Genomic DNA, 25584 nt, shown 5'->3' with positions numbered 1-25584 from the left:
TGACAAATGGTGGGAGCGGTTTCTGGGAGAGCGATGGACGGCCTTGAAGCGTCGGAGCCTGGAAATGCGGATAACGATGTATGTACTTTTTGGGAAGGACTGAAGTGGGTGCTGATGAAAAGAATGGAAGGTGCGTTGCAGTATACTAGTGGACGGGAGGACTCCGGAAATCAGGCACGTGAGCCGTGATGTACACTCGCAGTTATGGTAATCATGATGAGCAAGGAAGCCACAAGTTCCTCTCCTGCTAGCTATAGTATGAGCGATGGTCCACCGCCATACTCATCAAACTACTACTTCCGGTTCTCGACCCTTTATACAACCCCAGGCAAAGTAAACAACCAACCAATACAGCTTTTGAAGAGGTCACTGTGGGAGTATCTGCTGACCATGCACAGAGAGACGACCAAGATGACAACCATCAATGATCTCCCACCTGAGATCCTCCGAATGATCCTCACCCAACACATCGATGACCTCGCCGCAAAATATCAGGACAAATCGAAGACCGCAAAGCCAGTTTTTACCACGATGAGAGTCTCCAAGATTTGGTGCAATATCATACTCGAATATATATGGGCGCGCTACCATGATGTACTGGCCCGCCGAGCATTCAACAACACAGTCCTTGTATCTAAGAACAGAGTTCGACCGAAGCCGTTGAACTGGACCTTCCTCAAAATCAGGACCTGCGGCCTGTTGCGGTTGTTCTTGCGTTCGGGGTTCTCGGCAGCCGCACGCAACGTTGAGCTCGTCCATTGAGATTGAGGTGGTACTGGGACGCTGCAGCGACAGAGTGATTGAGTCATTGATGACACGAGGGATAGGATGGAGTGGGACAACCGGTATTGTCTAGAATGTGCTTGATCGGAGGAGAAACACGGTTTGGAGGGACTCCGTCCAGATATTTGAGCCGTGTGACGAACTCGGAAATTCCTAGCAGCATCGAACCTGCACTCTGAATGCTGAGAGGCTACTCAAGCCTTGCTCTTCTTCTTGCTCTTATCACCATGACTCTTCCTCTTCTCCCTATCCTTCTTATCTTTCTTGCTCTTCTTGCCCTCTTCTTCACCATCCTCATCTTCAACGTCTGCCTTTCTCTTCTTACTACTCTTCACCGACACCGTCGCCGTTCCACCTTCCCGTATCTGATTCTCGGCCTCCGCCCACCTCGCATCCTCATCCACCGCAGCATCATCCTTCGCCTCACCATCAAGCTCATACCTATCAAGCGGCAACGCATTAATCAACTCCCTCTGCTTCGCCTTAATCAATGGATCAACACCATCCTTGTCCTCATCCTCATCATGATCGCCATAAGCCGCACCCCCCTCGCCATTGCTCTTCGACTCAACAGGCAACGCCGCCGCAACAGCAACCCTCGACCCACTCACCACAGCTTCAACCGGCATATCCCTCCCCGCATCAGCCTCCAGTATCGCTCGAAACGCAACACTGATCTTCCGCACGACCTTGATGAACATAGCCAGTAACTGTGAGCTGGGCACATCGAGTTCTTTCTCGACGTTCGAGAGGTCCTTGCGTTGAAGACCGATCGCTAGCAGGATCGCCTGTTGGACTCCTGAGAGTGAGACCTGTGGGAGACGACCGGTGAAGAAGAGGTGCGATATCGAGGGGAGGAGATCGAGGATGACGTGGTAGTCTAGCATGTTGGAGGCGTAGCTGTCTAGACGGGCGAGATCGTGCGGGCTGAAGAGGGCGTCGAGGTCGGGTTTTGTGAGGGTTTTGGAGAGGGCTGATGTTGTGGTGGGGGTGTTATTGGTATTTGATTTTGATGGCGCGGATGCTGACTCGGAGATACTCAGGGATTGTACCGCTGCGAATGACCGGAATTGGTATGAGAGGAGCGAGAGGAAGCGGCGGTGGAAGTCGGATGCGTAGCTTGCGAGCCAGGAGGGGTCGGCGTTGGAGTGGTTTGTGGTTAGGGGGCGGAGCATGACGCAGCTGTGTTCGCCGGTTAGATCGTTGGGTGTTTGTCGGAGGTAGACGGGTGCGAAGTTGTGTCTTTTCCAGAATTTGTGGAGTTGTTGGGTTAGGCCGTAGGAGACGCCGATGTAGTCTAGGGCGTCTGGTGTGCGTTCACTGAGTCGGCTGAAGAGGGGTGGCATGTTGTTGATGTTTCTGATTTTGATGTCGTCTGCTAGCAGAGATGTGGATTCGAGTTCTGTGTCGGAGACACGGGGCATGTGTTCGCTTCCGCTGACTGTGGCTGATGGGTCATCTTCGGACAGGGATGCGAATTTGCCTTCGTAGAAGTCGGCGAGAAGTTCGAGGGCACGACTGCCGTAGCCCATCTTTATGTATTCTGGATTGGTGGCTATGCGCACGACTCGACTGCCGGATAGGCCGGCGAATTCGCTGTCTTGGAATTGTTGACTGACCAGCCAGGGTATCAGGTCACCACCTGCGCGTTGGCCCCGGGAGAGCGAATTCATAACTGATTGTTTTGAGATGCGGCCTTCGAGGGCGACTTGTATTACACACAGAGGCTCAGGCAGGGAGGTGGCGGACTCGCTGACCGGTGGGATAAGGACAAATAGTTGGTGGGCTGGTGCATCGGACATGAGTTGGAGATCATTGGGTGAGTTCTTGTAGTGACTGGCCACGTAGAGCGCCATCATCTGTTGGAGAAATTTCTCGGAGACTGGGTGGAAGGAGAAGAGGGTGTCGCGGTTTACGTGTACCAGCTCGCATTGCGAAGGGTGAGGCGTGCCGTGGATTGCGGACTTCGATTTCGGTAACGTGGCGTCGAGACAGAGGACGCGATTGAGCCATTTCTCGACGGCATCGCCTTGGGCGTATCTGATTGGTTCGGAAAGAGTGATCTCGCGGAGAGAGCGGGAGGAGCGGATTGTACCTGAGTCGTTGTTCTTCTTGACTACATCTTCGTCGGAGGTTTTCACGCCTCCTCGAGATTGATCCCGGAGCTGTTGGATGAGTTTGAGCGAAAGTGATCTGCCGGTGCCTTCATAACCATTAATGGTAGAAGCCATGAAGACGAGGTAGGGGCCCATTAGCTTCCTAACCAGAGGCAGCGGGATTGCTGCAGCTTCATCAATGACTACTAGTTCGGCTTGGCCGAGCACTTGAGCATCTTGAGGTTGAATGTATTGTATGGTCTGCCTATGCTGTCTGTAGACATTGATACGAACCACAGCCTTGTTGTAGTCTGGATTCGTGGACTGGAGAATGGTATAGTCAACATGGTCTGTGTAGTCAAGAGCGTCGAAGCCTTTGACGACGAATTCAAAGAAAGTCTTCAAGTTCTCTGGACTGGGTGCAGTGATGAAGATATTGCTATATCCATGAGCTACTGCCGCCGCCACAGCCACACCAAGAGCAGCAGATTTGCCTCGACCTCTGGCTGCTGTAAGTGTGACTGTGCTCCGAAGAGTCTTTTCTGAGATAGCATCCACAAATGTGAGGAGAGCCTTTGCTTGGTCAACAGTTTTGGATAGTGCTAGCAATGGGCCGACAGGCCGATTATCTGCAAGGGACTCCTTAATCTGCTTCAGCTCCTTCGCCGTGCTTGACTCTTTCTCGTCAGCTGTAGCTGGTGGGAGCTGCTGAACGTTCTTGCCGCCAGAAATTGGGAGCACGTTCAGTTCATCATCCACTACCAAACACGACTCGCAGCTTCCCAAGGACAAGATGAATCTCTCGTTGAACCGTGCGACCACGTCATCATGCGCTTCCGTCCGGTATCTTGAATGGACATCCATGCTCATTGTGTACAGCTGCTTCAAGCTCTTCATGCCTTTCAGCAAGAGCAGGACAAGACCACCGCCTTCGACAGTCTCAATCGTCCTCGCCAGCAGGTTCGGAGTCACCGCCTCGAAGTCCTGGAGGATACACATGCCATAAGTGTTTCCCAGAATCTTCTCTGTTTCCTTGTAGTAGACATATCGGATGTTATTCAGCGTTACGAATAGCTCGAATGGGTCCTCTGTATTGGCGTCTCGAATACCTCTCTTTATCTCTTTGCGTATCTTTGCCTCGCGCTTCTTGCGGTGGGAAGTGAACCCGAGCAGATCCTTCTTGTAAGCCCATAGCACACTCTTGTTTTGCTTCACATCCACACTGGACATGATATAGTGAAGGTGAACAATGACATCCTTTGCGCGATCGCCAACAACGACAATGAAGCTGCGCTTCTTCTCTTGTATGCCATTTCTGATGAGAGCCGGTATCCTTGAATCTATGGCTTTTCGAGGCATTTTTGTGACACCCGACCACCTACCACCGAGCGATGAAGGAGCAATTGATGTTATGCTTATTGCGCAGATTCAAGTGTCTGGCGTACTCCAAAAAGTTTCCAAAAAGTGGTCGCCAGACCTTCCGCTTTGTCCTTATCGGTCGATAAGCTCGCTCAAGCTCCGGCCGGAAGCTAACCCGACATAGACTTAGATCGACACCACCAAGCCTGGGTCCGAGTCCGGTACACTTCGGCCGGAGCGGAGAAAGGTCCAATGACGGGTAGCCAGCCACCAAACCGTTCGTGTTATCGCGATCAAAAATGAAGCTAACAAGCAGAAATTACCAGGATATCACTTTGCTTCTGTCGCAGTCAACGGGAGATGCAGAGGTTATCGGTATGAAGACGTTATGACAAGATTCCACGAACCGGTGTGCGATCATGCTTCACCTCATTGAGCCAACGACTTCTTCGCGACTAAGACCCACTCCGCCATGGCAGGATTGCTAGGCGTCCTGTGTTACACGTATGCCACCCGCCATGAGAACTTGAACGGGATTCACATACTGACTGGACCGCAGAGTCTCCTGCCTGACAGCCTCGATATTGGCATATTCCCCATCCTCGATACTTGCGACTGATCGGCCAGTACATCTCGCGATCCTCACTCTAGTTTGCTCGGCCCTCTCGTTGCTGGTGATAGCGAAACGATCGCAGTTCAAGCGCAACATAGACTCGGGTCACCGAGGTGACTATGTCTCAATACCACTCAAGGAGCTTCGAGATGGCGATGCAAAAGTCGCGAAAGAGAAGCAGAGAATACACAGCTACGCCTTGACAAGCTCTGAGCTGTTCGCCATTGTCTTGGTTGCGACCGTCGCCCTGACTGTTCGTGTTGATGTCCAGCGCCGGCTACTTCTCGTTTCTGAATGCGCGACAAGAAGTGTCGAGGTCTGGCTGCCGTTTCTGATAGCGGTGTACGATGCGCTACGATTTCAAAAACGACAAGACGTGCGCGCCATCGAAGAAGACGACGACGATGAAGACCTGGGCTCAACTGCCTACCAAGACTTCGCCCAGTCCTTGAAGCGTTCGCTATTGTCAAGCCCCTGGAGATACGTCCCGACCGCATTTCTCCTATCGCTTGGTTGCCATCTGGTAGCTGGTTTGTGGTTGAGCTCAGAATCGAGTCATGTATGTCCTATCTCAAGCTCGGATGTTGTTGTCGTACCGCGACTGCAGTGGCTGGCACTCCTTCTCGACACGTCCTTGGCGATCGCAAGTCTCGAGCTGGCAATTGGTGGGATGCTGCCTTCAACTCCAATACTATCAATCCCAATATCGTGGGCGGCTGTTTTGACCCTGTCTGCTGGCGTATGGAGTATTATTGCCGCGGTTGTGATTGCGACTCAGCCAGAGAATCATGCATGGCTCTTTATGGAACACGAGCCGTCACCCGTTGGCTCTATTCTTTCCCTGGTCTGCCAAGCGCTTTTATTAGCCACGTTTTGCATATCAACTCTGTACAGTGTAAGTTGCATCGCATCGGGTATCTGCCTTGTACTGACAATGCTTCAGGTAATGAATCTTGGACTACTGCACATATCAATGGCGTTATTGGCTTTGCTTACCATGATACCCGGTATTCGATTCATCTGGTCGGCACGGCGTCCTTATCCCCCAATCTCCTCCCTCAACCTCACATGGTCATTCGCGATCATCTACCTTGCATGGTCGCTTTACAGCCGCACCCGGAGAGCCATGCACGCCTCGGAATCTCCGCCATCTACTCTCCGCCGGGTCATAATATTCGCGGTCTTCGCCCTCTTGCTTTACCCAGGTCTCATGAAGTCGAATACTGTACATTTCCATCCCATCGACCTGCTTATGTACGACGCGCAGAACAAATACCTTGGGTACCTCAATTATGCTGCAAGCAGCAGTAATATTGCAGAAGCTGTACATACTTACCAAGAACGATATCAGGACAACCCGCCACCGGGATTTGATGTTTGGTTCGAGTTCGCTCGAAACCGATCAGTCTGGGTTACAGATGAGTTCAATCAGATTTACAACGATCTACTGCCTTTCAGGGCCATTCAACCTGCAGACCTCCGGCAGCATACTTGGGATATGGTGTCCAACCCTTGGAACGAGATATCGGGCATAACAATTCGCGGTGGCGTTGCTCAAGTTCAAGAGAATGTGATACCAACCCACCGCTGGATGCTAGAAGGTGTCGTGAGCATTCTCGAAAGCTTTAGCCAACACCTGCCAGACATGGACTTAGCGTTCAATCTCAACGACGAGTCACGAGTTGCACTGCCCTTCTCTGACCTACGCCGACTTGAAAACAAAGCGCTCCGTACTGGCTTTGGCAAATCAGCCTCTTTCTCCACAGATCGTGCCTCTGGCTGGAAAGATATCCCTCCCGAGCCTATATCAGACACAATCTTCGAGAATTGGTCTTTTGCCAATACTTTTCAAGAATGGGCAGCTTTGACATGTCCGTCATCTTCAGCAGCACACAGAGGTCTATCACCTCTTTTCAAGTCTCAGCTCTGTCTTGACTGCGCAGCTGATCACAGCCTCGGACAGTTTGTTTCAAACTGGTCAATAGCTGCGGATCCGTGTCATCAGCCTGACTTGGCTAATCTGCACGGCTTCTACCTCTCGCCAGCGGCTTTCAAGGCGACTCATCAGCTAAGACCGGTCTTCTCGCAGTCCAAAGTGCGCGGGTTCAACGACATTCTGTATCCAAGTGCATGGAATTACATGGACAAAGTTGCCTACAGTCCCACGAACACAAGCTCTGCCGACCGACCCGCTTTTCCAGACCCACCATACAAGGAGAAAGTTTCATCGCTCTACTGGCGAGGCGCCACTAGTGAAGGTGTCAGCACCGGTCAAGGCGCATGGCGTGGCATGACAAGACAGCGGATGGTGCACATGGCAAACAACCTGACAATGTCCCAGCACGACGGTGTCACGTTACTGCTGCCCGACACCAGACATCCGGAAAGATACACCTATACCACACTACCAGGTGCGTCGTTGCCTGATATCGGACTCGCTACTGACGTCTCGTTTGTCGACGGCATTGCACGCTGCGGTGGCCGTGACTGTGAAGCCCAAGAGCAAGAATTCGGCTCTGCTACGCCGGATGATTTCCAGTCACACTGGAAGTACAAATACCTCATTGACCTTGACGGAGCTGGATTCAGTGGCAGATTCCTGCCATTCCTTCAGTCGCATTCACTACCATTGAAAGCAGCACTGTTCAGAGAATGGTACGATAGTCGTCTCATACCATGGCTACATTTCGTGCCGCTCGACCTGCGTCTTCACGGTCTATGGTCGACCTTGGCCTACTTCGCTGGAGTCCACGGTACTGATGCCGATGGCAGGACATGGGACTGGAATGGTCATCAACGAGAAGCGGAGCTCATCGCCGAAAGCGGTCGTGAGTGGAGCCGGAAAGTGCTGACTAAGGCGGATATGGAGGTTTACTTCTTCAGGCTGTTGCTTGAATGGGGTCGGCTCACTGATGATAGGAGAGATGAACTGGGTTTCGTGCTGTAAGATACGATAGATGAGTGATGAGGACGATGAAGTGGATACATAAGATTCATAAACATATTCTGACAATTCAACAACTTCAAGGCTCCTGCTGAATCTGGTACCAAGAACAGCACGTACCTGACGAAGAGCGGATGGCAAAAGCAGGAACTGTCTTACATCCGGTATGCAGTCTGAGCACAGTCATACTAACCTTGGATCGTGTCGCGACATTTGATGCCAGTACTAATTTCAAGGAAGAGCTGGTGGATCTCGCCAATCACGTGATCAAGTGTGATTAGGCGTGCCACGACACTTCAAGTTCTGTGTGCCTAAACAACGTGATTGTTTCTTCCTTCACGTTCATTCATTCCTGTACCGAGCCTGTCTTGTACTCACAATGGCCGACGAGGTCTCGGCCAGTCTGACCACGCTGCCGCCAGAGGTCCGGAACATAATCTATGCCCATCTCTTCCGTGATCTCTCAATCACCATCACCCGGACAGGCAAGATTGACACAACTTCATACCCATGGCAGCTATCCACGACTTGTAGATTGCTAAGAGACGAAACGCTACACCTGCTGCGCTCACCAGATTCGACTGCCGGCCTCGACTTCATCTGCGAGGACGCGAAATTCCCAGATGAACTCAAGCTACAAATTCCTGATTACGTCTACACCGCCGTCAGTACGGTCGTCGTGCGCGGCAGCCTTCGAAACGAAGGCAAGCAAGCTCCACGCAATATTCAGCCGTCTCGGTTGACGTTCCCGAACATGACACAGCTGAAGTTGGAAGTGTTCAACTTCTACGCGGTTGACTATCTCACTCGCCTCGACAGAATGATTGGCGTTGGCGACCTCTCCGAGGCTGAGTGGTGTTTCGGTGTTGTCTATAGGACCAAAATCTGCCTTGAGGAGTGCGCTCGAGACATGAGTAGTTCACGAACTGGTCGGGCTCAGTACAACATGCAGAGGGTGATCGATGGGTCGCTGTATGACGTTCTGTGTATGACTCGGGAACGGAGAGGTTTCGGCATTAGTTGCCGTATTGGCTTGCAGGGTGGCAAGAGGGACAAAGCAACAGACGCGGTCACGATATGGTTCGATTGGGATGCAGAATACGAGGAGCAGCGCGCCTTCTTGAGATATGAGAGGGATTGGACACCGGAGTAAAGACTGAAACGAACGAGGAAAGCACCGAACATAAGATGTTTCAAATGACCAATTGCTCAACTGTCCCTACCTGCGACCGCTGCCTCAGAAGCCCCGTGTCTCAACAGCAACCGCATCCTCGGAGGATTGAGGATCAGCCGCCTCTTAGGAGGCTGCTGAACATCCTCTGCTCCCTCATCGATATTTTCTATAACTTCGCGCGCTCTTTCCCTCGACCTCTTACGCTGCCGACTTCCAGTCTCCTCCTCTACTCCAGCTGCTACCGTTGCTCTATGAGACTTCTCCACAGAAAGCCGGCCTTTCGTAGCCCGATTTTGCTCGAGTTGTTGTGCGTCGACAGCAAGGGCTCTGAGTGTTCCTTGCAGTTCTGTGAACTTCATCTCAACCTCAGCTAGTCGACTTGCGATACCTGCGCCACTTTTTTCCTCTATGACTGCTGGGGACCTAGCATTATTGTTGGTGTCGTCTGCATCCTCGGCCTCTCCTTGTGCGCCTCCTCCAACGGATCGTCGACGTTGCACCTCTTCCAATTCTTTGCGGTACCACGCCCTGATTCTTTTCGTTGTCTCGCCTTTCAGGTCTTCCCAGTCGCTGGAGTGCTCTGGATGCTGCTGCTCGACGTGGTACTCCAGAGATGACTTCCAAGCACTTTCGGCACGCTTTGCAAGTCGATCGAAGGTCTTGCGTCCAGGACAAAGTCGGCACCCGTATCGCGTCTGGTACTTTGGTTTGTGAGGCATTGTGAAGTGCTCCTGTTGGTCGACATCAGTTATCTATGGATGCCGAAAAAAAAGCTTCTAGACTCACGATATATCTAGTTTGTTGTTCGGTACTCTTGTGATGATAGTATGAAGCAGTACGTCAAAGCCTTTTTGTCGCTCCGCGTGTTATCTGGTCACACGAGCAATGCTTGCAGATGTTGAACCAATCTGCAGTGCAAAGCAATTCGTGGGCACGAAGGGGAAATCTCATATCGTGAAATTTTGACGGCGCGTTTGTACCAGCTCAGAAACTTTCACCTCTTTCACTCCAAACGGCATGGTGTGGGAGTATCAGTGATTCAGTGAAAGCAGAACAAGTTCAACCCCGGGCACGCAAGCAATTCAGTTCACCGACTGGTACTGCCATGACTCGCGTAGGGTCAGCGCAGCATACAAAGCACACCTGCTTCTCGAAGAAAGGTGTACATCTATGCGTGCGGGCTGAGAGTAATGTTGGAAACTATGGCAAGGTTCAACGCTTGGTATATGAGCACGAGCAGCTGATTGTGAACAAGCGACAGCAAGCATAACCAAAGTGGCAAACGCATCATTCAAGATAAATTGGCAATTGATGGCTCCGTACGTCTCGGCCCAATCTCTGCAACGAGACGACGGGTATCGGAATGGTTGCTGCTGACGATGCATACGCAAGCAGCTTTGCAGGGAGTAGAGTACTATGTGTGATCCTGGTATAACCGATCTTGATTGACAATCTGTCTATTCTACTTTCGATTGGATCACTCCTTCAAGGTCCACCTCAATATCAAAGCCAAGGCATCCACACCACTACAACACAGTTTGCAATGCTTTCTTCAGACTATGAGGGTGCGATACCTCTGACCCTCAGTCGCAGCCGCAGCTTCTTGCGAGGCGGTTGCTGCTCTTCTTCTTCTACTTCCGCCGGCTCAAATCCTGACTCTAGCAACTCGGCGTCTTGTTTCTTTGCCGCTTCGATGAATTCATCGAGAGACCGCTTCTGGGGTTGTGCTTTTCGGGTCTGTACCACAACGTCTTCAGTCTCTGAATCCTGGCTGTTTATCTTCTCCTCCCTCAAAATCTCCTCCTTCCGCAAGAGCTCAATCTTCGCCAGCAGATACCTGATGACATGCCTGCTCGCAACCCCGTCCGGGTTCTCATGGGTCCACAGGGGGAGGTCTGGTCGAACCAGAGGCCAGAGAACCCAAGGAAATGCCATTGCGGCCAGTGTCCTCATGTCCTCGCCCAACATTCCCTGCATTGCAGCTTCATCGTCCTGCCCGAACGGAATGTACACCCGCTTCTTTGTAATGTCGGTGTTTGATGATGGCGGAAGCAGTGACCATCCTTCTTGTGTTACAGCACTGCTTGGTGGAAGCAGTGACCATCCTTCCGTTGTTGTAGTGCTGCTTGGGGCTCGCGCGTGGTGATCGGCAATACTAGCAGTCGCGGCTTCCTCAGCGACTTCCTTGCCACCACAGATTTGGTCCTTGGTCTTCAATGCTTCAATTTTTGCCAGCAGGTATCTGATAACGTTTCGACTATCATCACCATCTGGATTGTGGTGCGTCCACCCGAGGCCCTTTGGTCGATCAGAAGAAAAGAGCATTCTGGCCAATTTTCTTAGATCTTGACCCATTGCTCCAGCTAACGCCCCCTTGTCAACCTCATCGAGGTATACGAAGACATGCTGTTCTGTGATGTCGACTCTCGGTGGTGGCGGTATCGGGATATATCCTGCCGTGGTATTGTCAATACGCCGTTCTTCATGCCGGGTGATCTTGTTAGCGTTTGTGTCTTCTTGGACAATGGCCTTCCTGCTGGACTTCCGGGCATTCAGCTTTGCGTTGGTGGAACGCTCGTTTTTGACCTGGCCATTCGAGGAATGTCTGGGGGCCGACCTCTCTATCCAGACTCTTTCACCCTGCAGCCAGGTCCAGTCACCAACCCATTCGGGATGTTCTATTTCGATGTGGTACTCCAAGCATCGGTACCAGCTGACCTCACCCGCCTTCGGACCTCGATCGAACTTCTTGCCGTCGGGGCAAAGGAGGCAGCTGAACATATGCTTCATCTTTGGCTGAAGGACTTTATTAGTGGGCGTCATCGTAGGAATATCGAAGGTGGCTCTGGTTGTCAAGTGGGTAAGAACCTTGCTTGGAGGATAAGCCGAAGAAGAAGCACTGCTCTGTCAACTGGTAGGTGTGATTGCAAGCGACTGTTGTATGCTTTGCTCTCTTCGCGAGGCAGATGTTGATGGGCAGTCGGCTAAGCGGTCAGGAACTGGAGTTGTTGCGAGCAGTCTGCTTCTGGTAGAGCATCAGCAGAAGATGAATGGCAGGAAAGTTTGTTGTTTCAGGCTGCTTATGTTCATCCTGCAGCGTTCGACCCGGACACTTCTGGCGTGATATACCACATCCCAAACGCATTGAGACACCACGGCAACGTGAATGCTTTCACTACATATTGCTGAGCCTGAAGCCTGCATAGCTCCTTCGTCAGCAGTGCAAGCGATGGCATTGACTGTCAGTGTCTATGTATATTGGCGTTTGAGTGGGAGAGTTCATGTCCAACATCGGATACCGGAAGATATTGGGCAGACTGTGCTTGCGAGCAAGCGTTGAGCAAGCAGTGTTAGGTGGCAAGCCCATTTTCCAGTTTGATACATGCGACTTAGCAAAGCTGTTGACTATCACACTCGGCAGTCATTCCAAATCTGCTGAGAGAAGTTTGAAACGCTACTGGCTCGCTGTCAGCAGATAGAAGTACTGAGGCCGCCCTTAGCGATGAGATGGAGCTAAAGGCGTCTGAGCCCATGGACGATAGTTTAGCAACGGAGCCATAATGTAGAAGTCATCCGCGGAGGCTCATACTTGCCGATCGAAACCCGCAACGCAAAGAAGAGGAACGCTTGTGGTCCGTCTCTCGCGACCACTCTCTAGCTATAGACAAAGAGAAATGTGGTCACCCCATCCTCGGCTGTCGACAATGCAAAGCTCCTTTGTCCTCCGCCTACCGAAAGCGGCCAGTAACACGGGTGGCGTGGGACAGCGCTATACGATTCGAGGCCTATGTTCGTGCTAGACAATATCATGTTCCGAATCGAGATAATACAACGGTACCCCATCTCAAGTCCACTAGCCCAGGTATGCATTCCATATTCCTCATCTCTGCCATCGCGCTTCTCAGCACAACCCTCGTCGGGGCCCAAGGAGCTGGTGACGACGCAGCGTACGCGTCGTGCTATAACCAGCCTGCCGGCCTTTTCAGATGCGTGAGCCCCCTCTCCCTATTCAAATGCTTCATGACATCTATGGTCCCAGCCACGAACCTCAAACTAGCGACTGCTACTTTGCCACCATCTTCTACATTCAATATACCCACTGCTAACGTACAATCCGGAATAGCTCACAGATATCTCCTTCGTCCGCTGTCCCGGTCCAGGCGGCCGACCCCTCGAACAGTTCGTGGCTGCCGGCACCCGCTGCGTGCAGAATATGGATCAGAGGGGCAATGATGGGATCGATCCGTATCCCGCCATTGAGACACGGACTTCGGTCGGTAGACATGAAGAAGCGAAGACAAGTTCGAGTTCTAGCGCGACGAGCACCAGCTTAATGAGTACCAGTTCGACGAGTACTAGCTCAGCGAGTACCACTTCAGCAAGTTCCGATTCAATGACTACCAACTCAACAGTATCGTCTCAATGAGTTCCAGTTCAATGGGTTCCAGCGCCACCAGTACGAGTCCAACCAGTACCAGCGCAGTCAGTGGAACACCATCATCATGTCCAACAGTGAAGGTCGCGGATCCGTGCACAATCGTGGACACGTGCCTGTATCCTGGCAAGGCGCCTCAGGTGCCGACTTATGCGTGTGATAGCGATTACTGTAAGAAGGAAGGATTGCCGGAGGTCGAAGCGACGAACTGTCAAACTTGTATGGAGAAGTGCTAGGGGAGCTGGCTTGAAAGGGATCTGTATTGGTTTCATGCTGGACTGCAACAAGAAGGACTGTTCTGCGCGCATTTATTGAGACCAGATGGACGGGGAGGTGGTGTAAGAGTAGTATTGCGCATCGGGCTCAGTATGAAAGCGATATCAGGCTGCATCTACATCGAAGGCCAGCGCGCCATGAAGCTCTACTCAACCAGAAATGAGCTCTTGAGAAATGACTTTGAGAAGGTCTAGGACCTGTTGGGAGAACACCAGATGTGTGGATGAAGGGTAGCGCATCCTCTAGGGTTCTGTGCACAGCGGAGGTGGAGTTCTTGGTGCGATGTGTCGTGGTTGCAGTCCGAACTTCCAGGGGAAAGGTCTTCACATCAATACCCGCTGACCCAGGCCTTCCTTGGAGAAGGGATATGAGCAAAGAACATTTATAAGAGCATGGTAGAAGATGGCATCTGTTAGCATTACAGAAGCTCGAAAGCCAAGTGCACATCTGAAAGAAGAGGTAGATTTGAGCTATGCATCGTAGCTACAAGCGCAATTTTGTAAAACTCTTCAGCAAGAGGTGCTGGTCTATAGTGCTCTTCTATTCGCAGTCGATAATGTGCTGAAACCATTATTACCCGCCAGTACCGTAACCCGCAGCCATCGTCAGAACGGCATCGATGTGTCGCTATACCCTCTCACAGGTCCTCCACCTTGGTGTCCATAGCCAGCGTCATGCTCCGGCTGTTCTTGCTCAACCCCCCATAGCCTGAGCTTCTCTTTCATCTCACCGTGAGCTTGCTTCCATGTTAGCGGCAGCCCATACCCAGACGTATGATCCTGATAGCCGACGTTCCTCCTGTAACCATCCGGCCTGCCTGCCAAGGACACGACTTCGTTCGTATCAGGATCTATATGTGCGACTTTCCAGAAATGGACGATGTCGGACACACTGCCGTTCCGTACCCGATGCTCGTCGTCGAACCAGTCGATTTGCCGGAGAGCGTCGTCGAAGGTTGGTATAACATTGGCATGTTGTTGCCGGTACTTATTATGGTCTTCTTGAGAATTGGTCGCGGCAGTAGCAAGCCGCTGCTCAACTCTCAAGATATCGTCGCAGATCTCCTCAAGCCTGCGCACCCACTCTTTACCGGTTGGGTACCACTTTGGCTCTGCAGCTTCAATGACCTTGAGTCGGTTCGAGAGTGATTCGCTACATCTTGACTCAATCTGCGCTCGATCGACTCTCCTTGGCGTATCACTTATCCACATCAGATCCCTCACTACTTGCAGGGTTGAGTCGGTCAGCAGAGTATGACCGGAGAAGTACCAGTTACAGAGCTCACAGTCAGAACTGTGGTGTTCGCGGGTATCATGCCTCTCGTGCTCTTCCATCTCCGGTTTGGCACGCCACAAGCCCCAATCGCCGAGCATGAACTTGACCTCTTTGCCGCCATTGACCAAATTTAAGAACCAGTTTCCTGCATGCGCATCTGTGTGTAGGATACCGGCCTTGATGACGTTCAGCATGGCTTTCAGCATTTGCCGTAGAATGGAGAAAAGGAACCGCTCAGACACAGGCTCATTGGTTCTTCCTATGTGTTCCTTCACTTCTTCCAGAGTTCCAGCGTCGTACAGTTCCCAGTATGTCGCAGTTACCACGCTGTTCGACCTTACTTCGTCGCGGTATTCTGTCAGCCGATGAGTTTTGGTATGCTGTCAAGATGTTGCAGCTGTCTCACTGCCCTCACGTCTGCGTTCTGAATGCTGCGGTTTGGGTTCCGAATATATGGCATCGACTCCTTTCTGACATATAGCAGGCCGTCCTCGAGTGATCTGACTATCATGACTTTAGACAGGCCGGTCTTGGCCAGTTTCGAGATGAAGATGTAGCCTGGACCCTCTGGGAAGAGAACGACTTGCTGTGCGTTGTAAGATGCCATCTTTTCGCGATTGCGATAGAGGAAGGCAGTTGTTGATCTGCAGATAGATCGAGATGTGATGAGATTCGTGATTCTTATGCGAAAGGTCTTGACAACAACTGGGAACCTGGTAGAGCGGTTGTAGTAGATCTAAAGTTGTGGTTGTCCGTAATATGTATAGCTAGGTGTCTGAAGTGCGTAAAGTTTATCGTGCGATACTGGTGTGAGAAGCCGTCAAGTTTGGTGTTGGATTAAGTGCAAGAACAAGCAGTGAAAGTGAATAGTCTGTGTTTTCTCGTCAGCTGACAGGCCACTCAATCTACCATGACAGTTGGCGTACCATTTCCATGCCCTCAATCTCCTTGTCCTGTGCTATGTTTTCCGATTGTTCAAGAATGCTCTCTAAGGTTTCTCGGATATGCATCAGGCATGGATGCAAGGACCAGCGGATCGTGTGACTATTTGTGAAGGCTGCATCGTTAGCTCAATTGTAAGTAAGCTGAGCATCATCTTTATGGTGATTCAACAGACTGGAAAACGTATGAGATGTGACTACCTTGTGGATGGAACGGAATGTTAAAGCAATGACTTACAGTGTTTGAGATGTGCTTCACAAACTACCGCTTCACCTTGATAAACCCATCTCCCTCCTGAGTCCACCCACCAGAGATAACGGGCTTGTACTTGTCGCTAACCTCTTTTGGACTACCTTTGAGGTGGAAAGCCCCGTTCTCTTGCAACTCCGCAATAACGAAGTTCTTGAAGGCCGTGGCCATCTGATCTCTGGCTTTGGGACCAACATAGACGCCAAAGCCTAGCGCGTCTTTGCCAGGGTGAGGGATACTTTCCTTAAACAGCTTTTGCTCCGACTCACGCTTTCTGTACTTGACCTTGATAAGCACAGGTGAATCTCTCAGGACTTTCATATACTCATGCAAGAACGTCGTGCTTTGCGCGCTCTGCACATACTCTTTCAAGTCCCGGACAAGATCGTGCAGCTTGCCATATGGATGACCCTCGAGTAGGCAGGCAATGTTCTTGTACACATCTTTGTAATCGATCCGACAGTTCTCCAGCCATTCTTTGTCAGTGCATTCTTCTTGACTCTTGCTGATACCAAAGTCGCCGAGGCCCACCTTTGGTATACCGTTCTCGTTTCGACTAGTGATGAACCAATTGTTCAGATGTCCATCTCTGTGGACTATACCTGCTCCGTGAATTTCAAGGACGATATCAAGCATATTGGCGGCGAATACGCATATCCATGCTTCAGGTATTTTGACACGTGCAGTTGCCGACCTATCAATCAGTTCCACGACTGTACCTGCTGTATAGTAGTCCCAATAACTGACCCTGAACGTCTTGCCACTTCCGTTGACTTTGTAATGTGCCCAGCCTTGAACCTTTGCTGTGCCTGCAACATCGGCGACACGACGAGCGTTTTGGACCTCGCGATTGGGAGCCCTAGCATCGCAGTTTGAGGTTGTAAGATCTTCTTTGCGAACGTAGTATTTGCCATCGCGTACGCAAAACACTAGCGAAGCGCTTCCGAAGGCACCTTGCCCGAGAGTCTTCGCCCATATGAAGCCTGGACCTTCATCGAAGCATATGGTTTCGTGTCCCATTATCAAGTTGTTGTCTCAGACGAGACCTTGTAATGCAGAGAAAATTAGGTTGAAGTTGACTATGTCGAGGAAGAGACAGCTGACCAATGTTATGGCTGATATAGTACTGTACCCATCTTCGAAGAGTCAGAAGTACGTGGTATATGGTGTGGCGTTGACACAAAGCTAAGATTCGAAATAGCTCAGACTTGAGACGAGACAATGAATCTGTAGTAATCTATGTATGCTCGGAAGATTCATAGCTTTGTTTGTTACCAGAGGCGTCATTGTTTGTGAGTAGCCAAATGCTTGGTTTGACAGCCAGAAAACTTCGTAAGATTCATCAAACATGATCGCGATGTTCAGAAACCGAGGTCCCTGCGCCTGAGCTTCTTCACCCCAATCGTTTCGGCCATTGCGTATGTGCCATTTGCGTTCGGCTTCCCGCCATGGCCAGGGCTTGGAGGTACATTACCAGTCTCCCATATTGTCTGGTTGCTACCCATGAAGAATTCGATAGTACCTCCATTCACCATAATATCAGCATGCTCGAACCAGTTCTTGTTCCATACCTGTCCATTGATCTTCACGGATTGCACGTAGTGGCTATCGTTGTTGTCGAGGTCATGAGCAACGATGCGTAACGTGGCATTGTTGTTGATGGTCATGTTGATATCGCTAAACCAAGGACTTTCGAGGAGGTAGACGGGCTGAGTAACAATAGGATATATGCCTAACATTTGCCAGATGAGCCAGCTGTTGATGGCACCGGCATCGCTATTACCGGGCACTCCGTTGTTAGAGTTGTGGTAGTATTGGTTCGCTAAGGCGCGAGACCGCTCGACGGATTTATGTTGCTTGTTGAGGTAATTGTATAGGTAAGGTGTGGCAAAATCTGGCTCGTTGCCGATGTTGATGATCGTATTTATGCCAGCACCATTAGCACCGAGATTCTGTTGGGACGTGTTGGGCATGAAGACGTAGTCGAGTCGACCTTCGAAAGCGGCCGCTCCGCCCATGAAATCGATCAGAGTTTCCAGATCGTGTGGAACCACAAATGAATACTCAAAGGGAGTGGCTTCGTAAGATATGGAGTCCCACTCGCATCCGCCGCAGAGTGCCGGATTGTAGTCAGACAGGTTGAACATACCATTCTGCAAACGAGGCGCGAGGAAGCCTGTAAAGCTTGGAGTAGTGTTAACGCTCGTGGCATTATGCGACCAGTTGTTCTGCCATTGAGCGGAACGATTGAGGTATTTCTGTGCATCATCAGGCGCTTCACCTTGTGCCACCTGATAGAGTGCAAAGTCGTTGAGAGCGTATTCGACGGACCTGGAGAGAGAGCGTGCGCTTCCATCCGCAGAGAGATAGCCAAGTGGAATCCAGTCGTACAAAGCACCACGGCCTTCCTTGACACTGCCAGTCAAATCGAGTATGCTGAATGTGTTGTATGGAACGACTTCAGCGTCCTTGACCATTGCTTGGTAGCCGGCGGTCCAGTTTATACTACCCTTCAAACTTTTGACGTAAGCATCCGCCAGAATGTTGTCAGCGTTACTTCCGCCTTGAGTCAGGCCGTTGTAATTGCCAGACCTGCCATCGGGCATGTAGCCTTCGTACCGCCAGATATCAATAAGTGCACGAATCATACCCTCGTAATATGTTGGCTGCAATAGATGGTATAGAGATACCGTATTTCTGAAGATATCCCAAGCTGTATAGAAGTCGTCCCAATATGGTTCTTCTGATTGCCAAAGTGGATTTTCACCAGTGCGATCGGATGGCATGAGATGCATAAAATACAAGCTCGAGTACATCAAGATGACGTTCGTCTGGTTTTGCGACGTTCCAAGAGGCACTTGGACCTTGCTAAAGACATCATTGTTCCATTCATCGACGGCGGCCTGTACGGTGTCGTTGATGTTCCAAGATCTGATCTCGCTATCTTTGAAGGTACAGGCCTTCTCAGCGGAAATGAATGATATGCCCACTTTGGATGTGACAGAGTTAGAGGCTGAGGTATTGCTCCAGCTGAAGACTGCACCCACGCGATCAAGTAGGAAGCCTGACTGCTCACTGCTATTGCCGTAAGTAGGCATGCCATATGGTTCATTCGAGAAAACATGTTGTCGCTGGTATGGATCTGTGTTACGTGCTCTCCATGTCCTCGCCTGATTCGGGACCTCTTCGAACTCTCCGCAAAAGTAAACCCTCATTGGCGCACCTTCACCGAAACCCCCACCATACTGGCCATATCCGGTGTATTGCCTTCCATCATCCTGAAGCTCGATCTCACCTCCAAGAAAGCTCTGGGAATTGTACGAGCCATAGGCCGGCAAGTAGTGCGACACGTCCACCAAGACATGCTTCTCGCCTGATGGGTACTGGTATTGCATGATGCCGCTGTGCCTCGCTCCGGACAGAGATATGGTGACTCCATTTTCAAGCCTCGTGCTGAAATAGCCCACACGCGCGGTATCGTTGCCGGTACGATTTTGCCAGTAAGTAGTGTTGTCAAGAATGTTCACAGGGGCCTCGATCGTAATCAGAGGCATTTGGGACACAATTCCATACTTAGGTGCTCCCCCTGTACCACTTTCGTGCATCATACTCACCCCAGTCACCAATCCTCGCGGCGTATAGCCGCCGTTGATAGTTGACAAGCTCAGATTTTGCTCATATGTATCGATGCCGACCTTGACAACCCCGAAGGGCACTGCGCCACCGACGAATATGTCGCCGCCACCAAAAGCCTGTCCCGGTATGGGCCCCTCGGAACCAATGAGCGGGTTGACGAATTGCGAATAATCGACGCTGCCTGTTTCAGCTTGTGGACTTCTATCGAACCCATGGCTTAGGACTGAGCCGACGAGCGACGCCGCGAATAAGATGCTGTGATATGCCATGATGACTCTTCTCGTACGTACATCAAGCCACTCACCAGAAGAAAAGCTTGGGACATAGCCAAGTACTTAGCGACATATCATCCCTTCGCCATGCCGCCTCGCAGGTACCGACGGCCTCGGTACCTACTGCTGCGAGACCCCTCCTTGATGTGCCAGCCAGCGATGATCGTTGCCTGTCATGTAGGGTAGGATCTTGTCGATGCAACGGCTTGACATCATGAGAGACAAGAGTCAGCTCTCTCCGCACTTTCTCAGCTGTCGTGCACGTGACCGGGAGCTACCAGAGTGCTAAACTCAGGGGCTCGGTACGGCAGGCCGTTCGGCGACCAAGCACAATACGGCTCACTGTAATAAGACCTTTGTGCAATTCCGCGTAGACCTGTCTTCTACCATCGTGCATGGGCACTAAGCACGGCTCGTTGAGTTGGTATGTCTACCTTGCCACCTTGTTCCGTAGTAATGATCAAAGAAGTCATGAACTAGAGATAGCATTGATGTCGGCTTGGACTGTTAGCGACTGAGCTGATGACCCCTAGCTACTTGCTTGCAAAGCGATCGCGGCTGCGCCGAACCTGGTCAGTCGCAGAAGCAGCACACGATCAATACCAGCAGGCAAGTTTGAAGAAGTCGTAGCTACCGGTACGGCGGTATGCGAGCCCCTCTACGAAAAGTTATCGATACTGGTTCTCCTCGTCTCTTGTCCTAATACTACTCGAATAGACTTACCGATGGAGAGGTGGGCAAGGTTTCTGCGCACTACGTAAATGCGGCATGGGTGGCGAGTCAATCTCGCGCGTCCTGACCGCAAGACAGAATATGTCTACGCCAACAGTCATCTTCATCTCAAGACTAAACGGATCCGAGACGGCGAGAAGCATCACAAGCACAGGCTGCACAGCTCTAGTTCGATATCGGATAGCTTAGGTATCCACGTCGATACGACGCAAGTATTGTGTGGGGACCGGCGCATCAGTACAAACGCAGCAATTTCAGATTACGGCTTTGCGAGATGGGCATGAATTGTGACGATAGTCTTGAATTGTTCCTCTGCTGTAGTGCTGAAAACAATTCGTACTGTACTATGTTCGGGCAATCCTCAAATGTGCTGCTCGCTTGCCAGCCGCTATATCGACATCTGTAGTCCTTCTCTCGGTAACAACGCATTACTACACGCTGCTCGATCACTTATCACAGCCAGAACCAACGGCAGGAGTGTGTCTACCGGCGTCAGCGTTATGAAAGAACCGCAAGCAACTGCTAACCAATACCCGTTCGCTTGGCGTCGTCGACTAGGGCAAATACAGAGCCGCCTCTTCTGTCTCCTGCATCCTCTGAGCAAAGTCTTTCTCAACAGCTTTAGTGATCTTCGTGCGCATTGCTGCAAAGTTCACAGGATCAAAGTTCTTCACCGCTTTTTCAGCCTCCAGCAGATCCTTATCGATGCCCGCAATTCGTCGACTGTCATAAGACACGAGGGCACAGAAGTTTCGCAGCTTGGACATAGGCTCGTCAAGGTCGACAATAGCTTCGTTGCTCATGATCACAGCACAGATACGCTTCGAGGTGATTTCGCCGATGCCAGCCATTGTGATTTTCTTGCAACGCACCAGCTGAAAGGCGTTGATAAAACCTTGAATCGAATTATTGAGAAGCTTCTCGGCGTTTGAAATGACAACCTGCAAACTCTTGCCTTTGAGGAGATCCCGCAACGCAGCGACCATCATTCTTGCCGATCTGTAGGTGAAATCATCGCTTCGAATAGCGGCTTCAACTTGGTAATGGTCGAAGCGCGATGCGAAAGCCACGTCTGTGTGACGCAGCTGGAAAGAGTCGTAAATTGTCGACAACGGATGTGAAGATTGTGCGTAGATGCTCATATGAGCTCTTTCTGCGCATGGACAGGTGTACGCGTACCCGTGATTCCATGTAGGCGTCATGTAGATGCCCAAAGTATTGTTCCCATACAGCAAAGGCCACGCTTCGAACAAAAGCTGCTGACATGTTGACAGAACGGCTGGATAGAGATTATAGCCACGAACTTTGGTCTGGCGCGTCGGCGTCGTGACCTTCTCTTTCTTGCCAGGCGAAGCGGCCACCTTCTTTGCTTTTCGAGGAAGTGATACCCGAACTGCTTTGGTCTTTGATGGTTGTTTTGTTGGTTGCGCAACAGGTTTTTTTGGAAGTACAAGCGGAATTGGCTTGTCATAGGTTGATCGCTTGTTGAAAGTGGTTTCGCTAACAAGCAATTCGCGCAAAATCATCAAGCGGATCTCTGCGGGCAGTTGCATGAGCGGGCTGCATGCTTGGCTCTTGTGAGGGAGTGATGGCGTCAGACCCGGAATCGAAGTTGTTAGGGGCGCTGTTGACGACTTGTCGGTCGCCATGATGTTAGGGTGGAGGTCGAAATGGGTGTTGGATTTTTCTATCTCTTGAGTCAAAATCTTCCTCGACTTCTTGTTGGCCAGAGGAACGTGTAGTACAGAAAGAACACGATGTTCTGGCAGGCAGATGAAAGTTAGAATATATGCGGTCTCTTCCTACTAAAACGTGACTCGTCATATCAATGATACTGAAAGTGAAAGCGGAAGGCACGAAGCATGGCTCGTCGCGTAGAACGCGTTCCTGCTACCAAAGGCACCTGTACATGCACTTCGTGACTGCATTGCTAAAAGTGAGCTCTCTGCTACTTGGGTTGCACTTAAGTCAAGCCGTTGGTACTGGTGGTGATAACAGTAGTACCGTGACTATACTTAAATTGCGTGCAGTGGGCGACGCAACCAACCTTGATGTGCCCGGAGCGTTACAACTCGTAAGATGATGGTGGTGATCGGAAGAGATGCCCAGACAGCTCTGGCTCTACACAGTCGATCGACCATCAGTTGAGTGGCATGAGCGAGTCCAGACTGCAGTCAAAGATAAGAGAAGGTATTCAGGTCCGTCGGGAGAAGAAGTACCGGTCGTGTCGGCCGGAGGACAAGCTAGGCTGTTTCAGTTATAGATCGGCTGCATAGCCGCAGGCCAATCATAAACTTGGTTTAGCGTGCTTGACTGCTGCGGTGGTCGGACCGGAGTTCGGACCTCACGACCTCCGTCGACGCGTCAAGAACTAGAGGCTGACAGAGACACACCTTCGTGATGTCTCCTTTGCCATATCTGCTTCAAGACCTATATACATGGTCAACACGAGAGTCCAAGCACTTTGCCCGGCGACAAAAGCCATCGGCCTGAAAAGTCATACATTGAGAAAGGTAGTCTAGCTGTCGCGAGAACCACCCAGTCATGGCAGCAACCGCGGCGACAGTAGGCGAGAAGTGGAACAATGAGGGACCTGGGGATCTCCCCAAAGGGATGAGGAAAGAATTCTTGTCCTTCATAAAGGTACATGACGGTTGTTACCAGGCTGTTGCATCCAACAGCTATGCATGGCGGCGTATTCCCATCGCCCTATCTACTGTCTACCCGTTCACACTAACGATAGTTGCTAGTCAATAGCATCCTTCAAGGGAGACTTGTCGTCGTTCACTGCACCTCCGTTCATCCTGTCCACAACTTCTATGACCGAGTATCCCTCATATTGGGTGGAACAACCATCGAGATTCGTTGCACCAGCTCACGAAGCAGACCCGGCGAAACGAGCTTTGCTTGTACTGACCTGGTTTCTGACCACACTAAAGCAGCAATATGATCACCGCAAAGACCGGAAGAAGGGCAAACCACTTAACCCAGTTCTGGGCGAGCTCTTCCTAGGCAAATTTGAAAGCGAAGCCCATGGTAGCACACAACTAGTTGCTGAACAGGTATGCCACCATCCACCCGTTACAGCATACAAAATCTGGAATGACGACAATGGTATCTCCTTGTCAGGCTATCACGCTGCCAAAACCTTCTTTGCGAACCGAGTAATCCACCTACATAAAGTTGGACATGTGGTCTTACATATAGACAAGTTCAACGAAGATCACCTCCTCACATTCCCACAGGTTCATCTCGAAGGATTTCTGCCTCCGCCACCATTTCCAGAGTTTGACGCCAACATACCAGCTTACATTCAATCTAGCTCGGGGTTCACCACCAAAATTACATTTTCAGGCAAAGGCTGGCTGAGAGGGAAACGAAATTCGTTCTACGCCACTCTATATGCTGACGGCCAAGAGTCAGAACCATTGTATACAGCTGATGGACAATGGACAGGGACGTTTAGTATCAAGAACGCGAAGACCAACGAGGTCATTGAGACATACGATACTACGACCTCAACGGACAAGTTGACACCGATATCTGTCGCACCTATCGACGACCAAGACCCGATGGAAAGCCGGAGGTTGTGGAACGAGTTTGCGACAGCAATGTACAAGCGTGACATGGGCGGTGTGAGTGCTGAGAAGAACCGCATCGAGGTCAGACAGCGCGAGCTGCGGAAAGAGGAGGAGAAAGCAGGGGGAACATGGGAAACGAGGTATTTCTCGAAGGGGCCTGTGGACCCGAAGATCGAAGTACTGTGTGCGAAAGCTGGCCTGAAGATTGAGCCTGAGCTTACTGACGGGTTTTGGCAATTCGACCAAAGGAAATTCGATCGTGCCGCAAATTCCAAGGGAGACTCAGTCGACATCTAGAAGACCGAGTCACGACGCCATCCTGGGCTCTTTGCTTTACAAACTGTGACCGACCCTACCTTGAATTTAGCAATCCATGGGAGGTTGTTGGCGGTTTTAAGTAGTATGGGTGATGCCAAAGAAGCCTCAGAATTGCCAGCTGCCCCCGGTATCTCGTTATACCATCCGATCGGCAGTCGGGCCAATTAGAGGGGCATTCGGAGTTTTGCGGACACCTTTGAGGCAGTTCGTGGTGACATGAATTCTTCTCGCTGCCAGCCTGCAACACTTGGCAGTACGTCTCCAAATGAACGTGCTTTCAAGCATTCATGGGGAAGGGAGCAGTGAAGGAGTTATCACAGCCACAGTTACCGCCACCGCTACCGGGTAAAAGCCCGCTTAGGCACACCTACATCGAGGCTCGTACCGGTCCTGCGAGGACATTTCGACCTTACGACACCGGAAGACAATTCGAGCTATCGACGTGATCATATCTCAGATACATCCCGCAACTACAGCCCTTCAATCGAACACTCTCGTCAAGACATGAATGGCGAGCTTGAGACACAAAAGAACGGAGCATGCTCGTCCGGCCACTACTCGGGGTTGTGAATCGTGGCATCTTCACTTGCGGCGAGCGTAACGTACGCATCTTATCATCCCTAGCGCTTGAAAACCAGGGTATAGATATGGCTGATGTTGACGAAGTCGAGCTTGACAGGTTGGTTCAGAGATTACTGAAAGCATCCACAGTTGAGCAGGACGTGGTGAGCCGTATGGTTTCATTTGTCTCAGCCAGCCAGCCAACGGTAGGTCTTTGAGAGGATGTGGGTTAGGCGCACTCAGGCTCGAGAGCCAACGATTCGACAAGATCCGAGAATGTAGCAGCATCTACGAAGCAGCAGGTGGTGCAGTAGGCCAGTCGTCATCGGTGACGGAAG

At 51.0% G+C, this 25584-nt stretch overlaps 11 protein-coding genes across 11 annotated transcripts; 4 read left to right on the top strand and 7 right to left on the bottom strand.

Moving 5' to 3' along the window:
• Positions 1-204: 204 nt before the first annotated feature.
• On the top strand, positions 205-762 carry PMZ80_006782 (uncharacterized protein; the record flags this gene model as incomplete). The annotated part of the gene is made up of 1 exon (XM_064875193.1): positions 205-762. One exon carries the CDS (start codon positions 205-207, stop codon positions 760-762), a length of 558 nt encoding a protein of 185 aa, XP_064729593.1.
• A 215-nt stretch (positions 763-977) lies between these two features.
• NAT10 (N-acetyltransferase 10) lies at positions 978-4238 on the bottom strand (the record flags this gene model as incomplete). Its single annotated transcript, XM_064875192.1, has 1 exon — positions 978-4238. The coding sequence occupies one exon, from the start codon at positions 4236-4238 to the stop codon at positions 978-980; it is 3261 nt and encodes a 1086-aa protein (XP_064729592.1).
• Positions 4239-4710: 472 nt separating this feature from the next.
• PMZ80_006780 (uncharacterized protein) lies at positions 4711-7798 on the top strand (the record flags this gene model as incomplete). The annotated part of the gene is made up of 3 exons (XM_064875191.1): positions 4711-4742; positions 4798-5746; positions 5795-7798. 3 exons carry the CDS (start codon positions 4711-4713, stop codon positions 7796-7798), a joined length of 2985 nt encoding a protein of 994 aa, XP_064729591.1.
• Positions 7799-8174: 376 nt separating this feature from the next.
• PMZ80_006779 (uncharacterized protein) lies at positions 8175-8948 on the top strand (the record flags this gene model as incomplete). The annotated part of the gene is made up of 1 exon (XM_064875190.1): positions 8175-8948. One exon carries the CDS (start codon positions 8175-8177, stop codon positions 8946-8948), a length of 774 nt encoding a protein of 257 aa, XP_064729590.1.
• A 56-nt stretch (positions 8949-9004) lies between these two features.
• On the bottom strand, positions 9005-9688 carry PMZ80_006778 (uncharacterized protein; the record flags this gene model as incomplete). Its single annotated transcript, XM_064875189.1, has 1 exon — positions 9005-9688. The coding sequence occupies one exon, from the start codon at positions 9686-9688 to the stop codon at positions 9005-9007; it is 684 nt and encodes a 227-aa protein (XP_064729589.1).
• Positions 9689-10526: 838 nt separating this feature from the next.
• PMZ80_006777 (uncharacterized protein) lies at positions 10527-11759 on the bottom strand (the record flags this gene model as incomplete). The annotated part of the gene is made up of 1 exon (XM_064875188.1): positions 10527-11759. One exon carries the CDS (start codon positions 11757-11759, stop codon positions 10527-10529), a length of 1233 nt encoding a protein of 410 aa, XP_064729588.1.
• A 2526-nt stretch (positions 11760-14285) lies between these two features.
• On the bottom strand, positions 14286-15562 carry PMZ80_006776 (uncharacterized protein; the record flags this gene model as incomplete). Its single annotated transcript, XM_064875187.1, has 2 exons — positions 14286-15335; positions 15362-15562. The coding sequence occupies 2 exons, from the start codon at positions 15560-15562 to the stop codon at positions 14286-14288; spliced, it is 1251 nt and encodes a 416-aa protein (XP_064729587.1).
• Positions 15563-16158: 596 nt separating this feature from the next.
• On the bottom strand, positions 16159-17166 carry PMZ80_006775 (uncharacterized protein; the record flags this gene model as incomplete). The annotated part of the gene is made up of 1 exon (XM_064875186.1): positions 16159-17166. The coding sequence occupies one exon, from the start codon at positions 17164-17166 to the stop codon at positions 16159-16161; it is 1008 nt and encodes a 335-aa protein (XP_064729586.1).
• A 341-nt stretch (positions 17167-17507) lies between these two features.
• Positions 17508-20051, bottom strand: PMZ80_006774 (uncharacterized protein; the record flags this gene model as incomplete). Its single annotated transcript, XM_064875185.1, has 1 exon — positions 17508-20051. The coding sequence occupies one exon, from the start codon at positions 20049-20051 to the stop codon at positions 17508-17510; it is 2544 nt and encodes an 847-aa protein (XP_064729585.1).
• Positions 20052-21340: 1289 nt separating this feature from the next.
• On the bottom strand, positions 21341-22435 carry PMZ80_006773 (uncharacterized protein; the record flags this gene model as incomplete). Its single annotated transcript, XM_064875184.1, has 1 exon — positions 21341-22435. One exon carries the CDS (start codon positions 22433-22435, stop codon positions 21341-21343), a length of 1095 nt encoding a protein of 364 aa, XP_064729584.1.
• Positions 22436-23330: 895 nt separating this feature from the next.
• kes1_1 (Oxysterol-binding protein 4) lies at positions 23331-24664 on the top strand (the record flags this gene model as incomplete). The annotated part of the gene is made up of 2 exons (XM_064875183.1): positions 23331-23429; positions 23537-24664. 2 exons carry the CDS (start codon positions 23331-23333, stop codon positions 24662-24664), a joined length of 1227 nt encoding a protein of 408 aa, XP_064729583.1.
• Positions 24665-25584: the final 920 nt, after the last annotated feature.

Source organism: Knufia obscura (genome assembly GCF_036327395.1).
Source record: "Knufia obscura strain CCFEE 5817 isolate CBS 148926 chromosome Unknown scaffold_7, whole genome shotgun sequence".
NCBI classification, from domain to species: domain Eukaryota; kingdom Fungi; phylum Ascomycota; class Eurotiomycetes; order Chaetothyriales; family Trichomeriaceae; genus Knufia; species Knufia obscura.
Note: the sequence above shows the minus strand (reverse complement) of the source record. Positions and strands in the feature narration are given on the sequence as shown.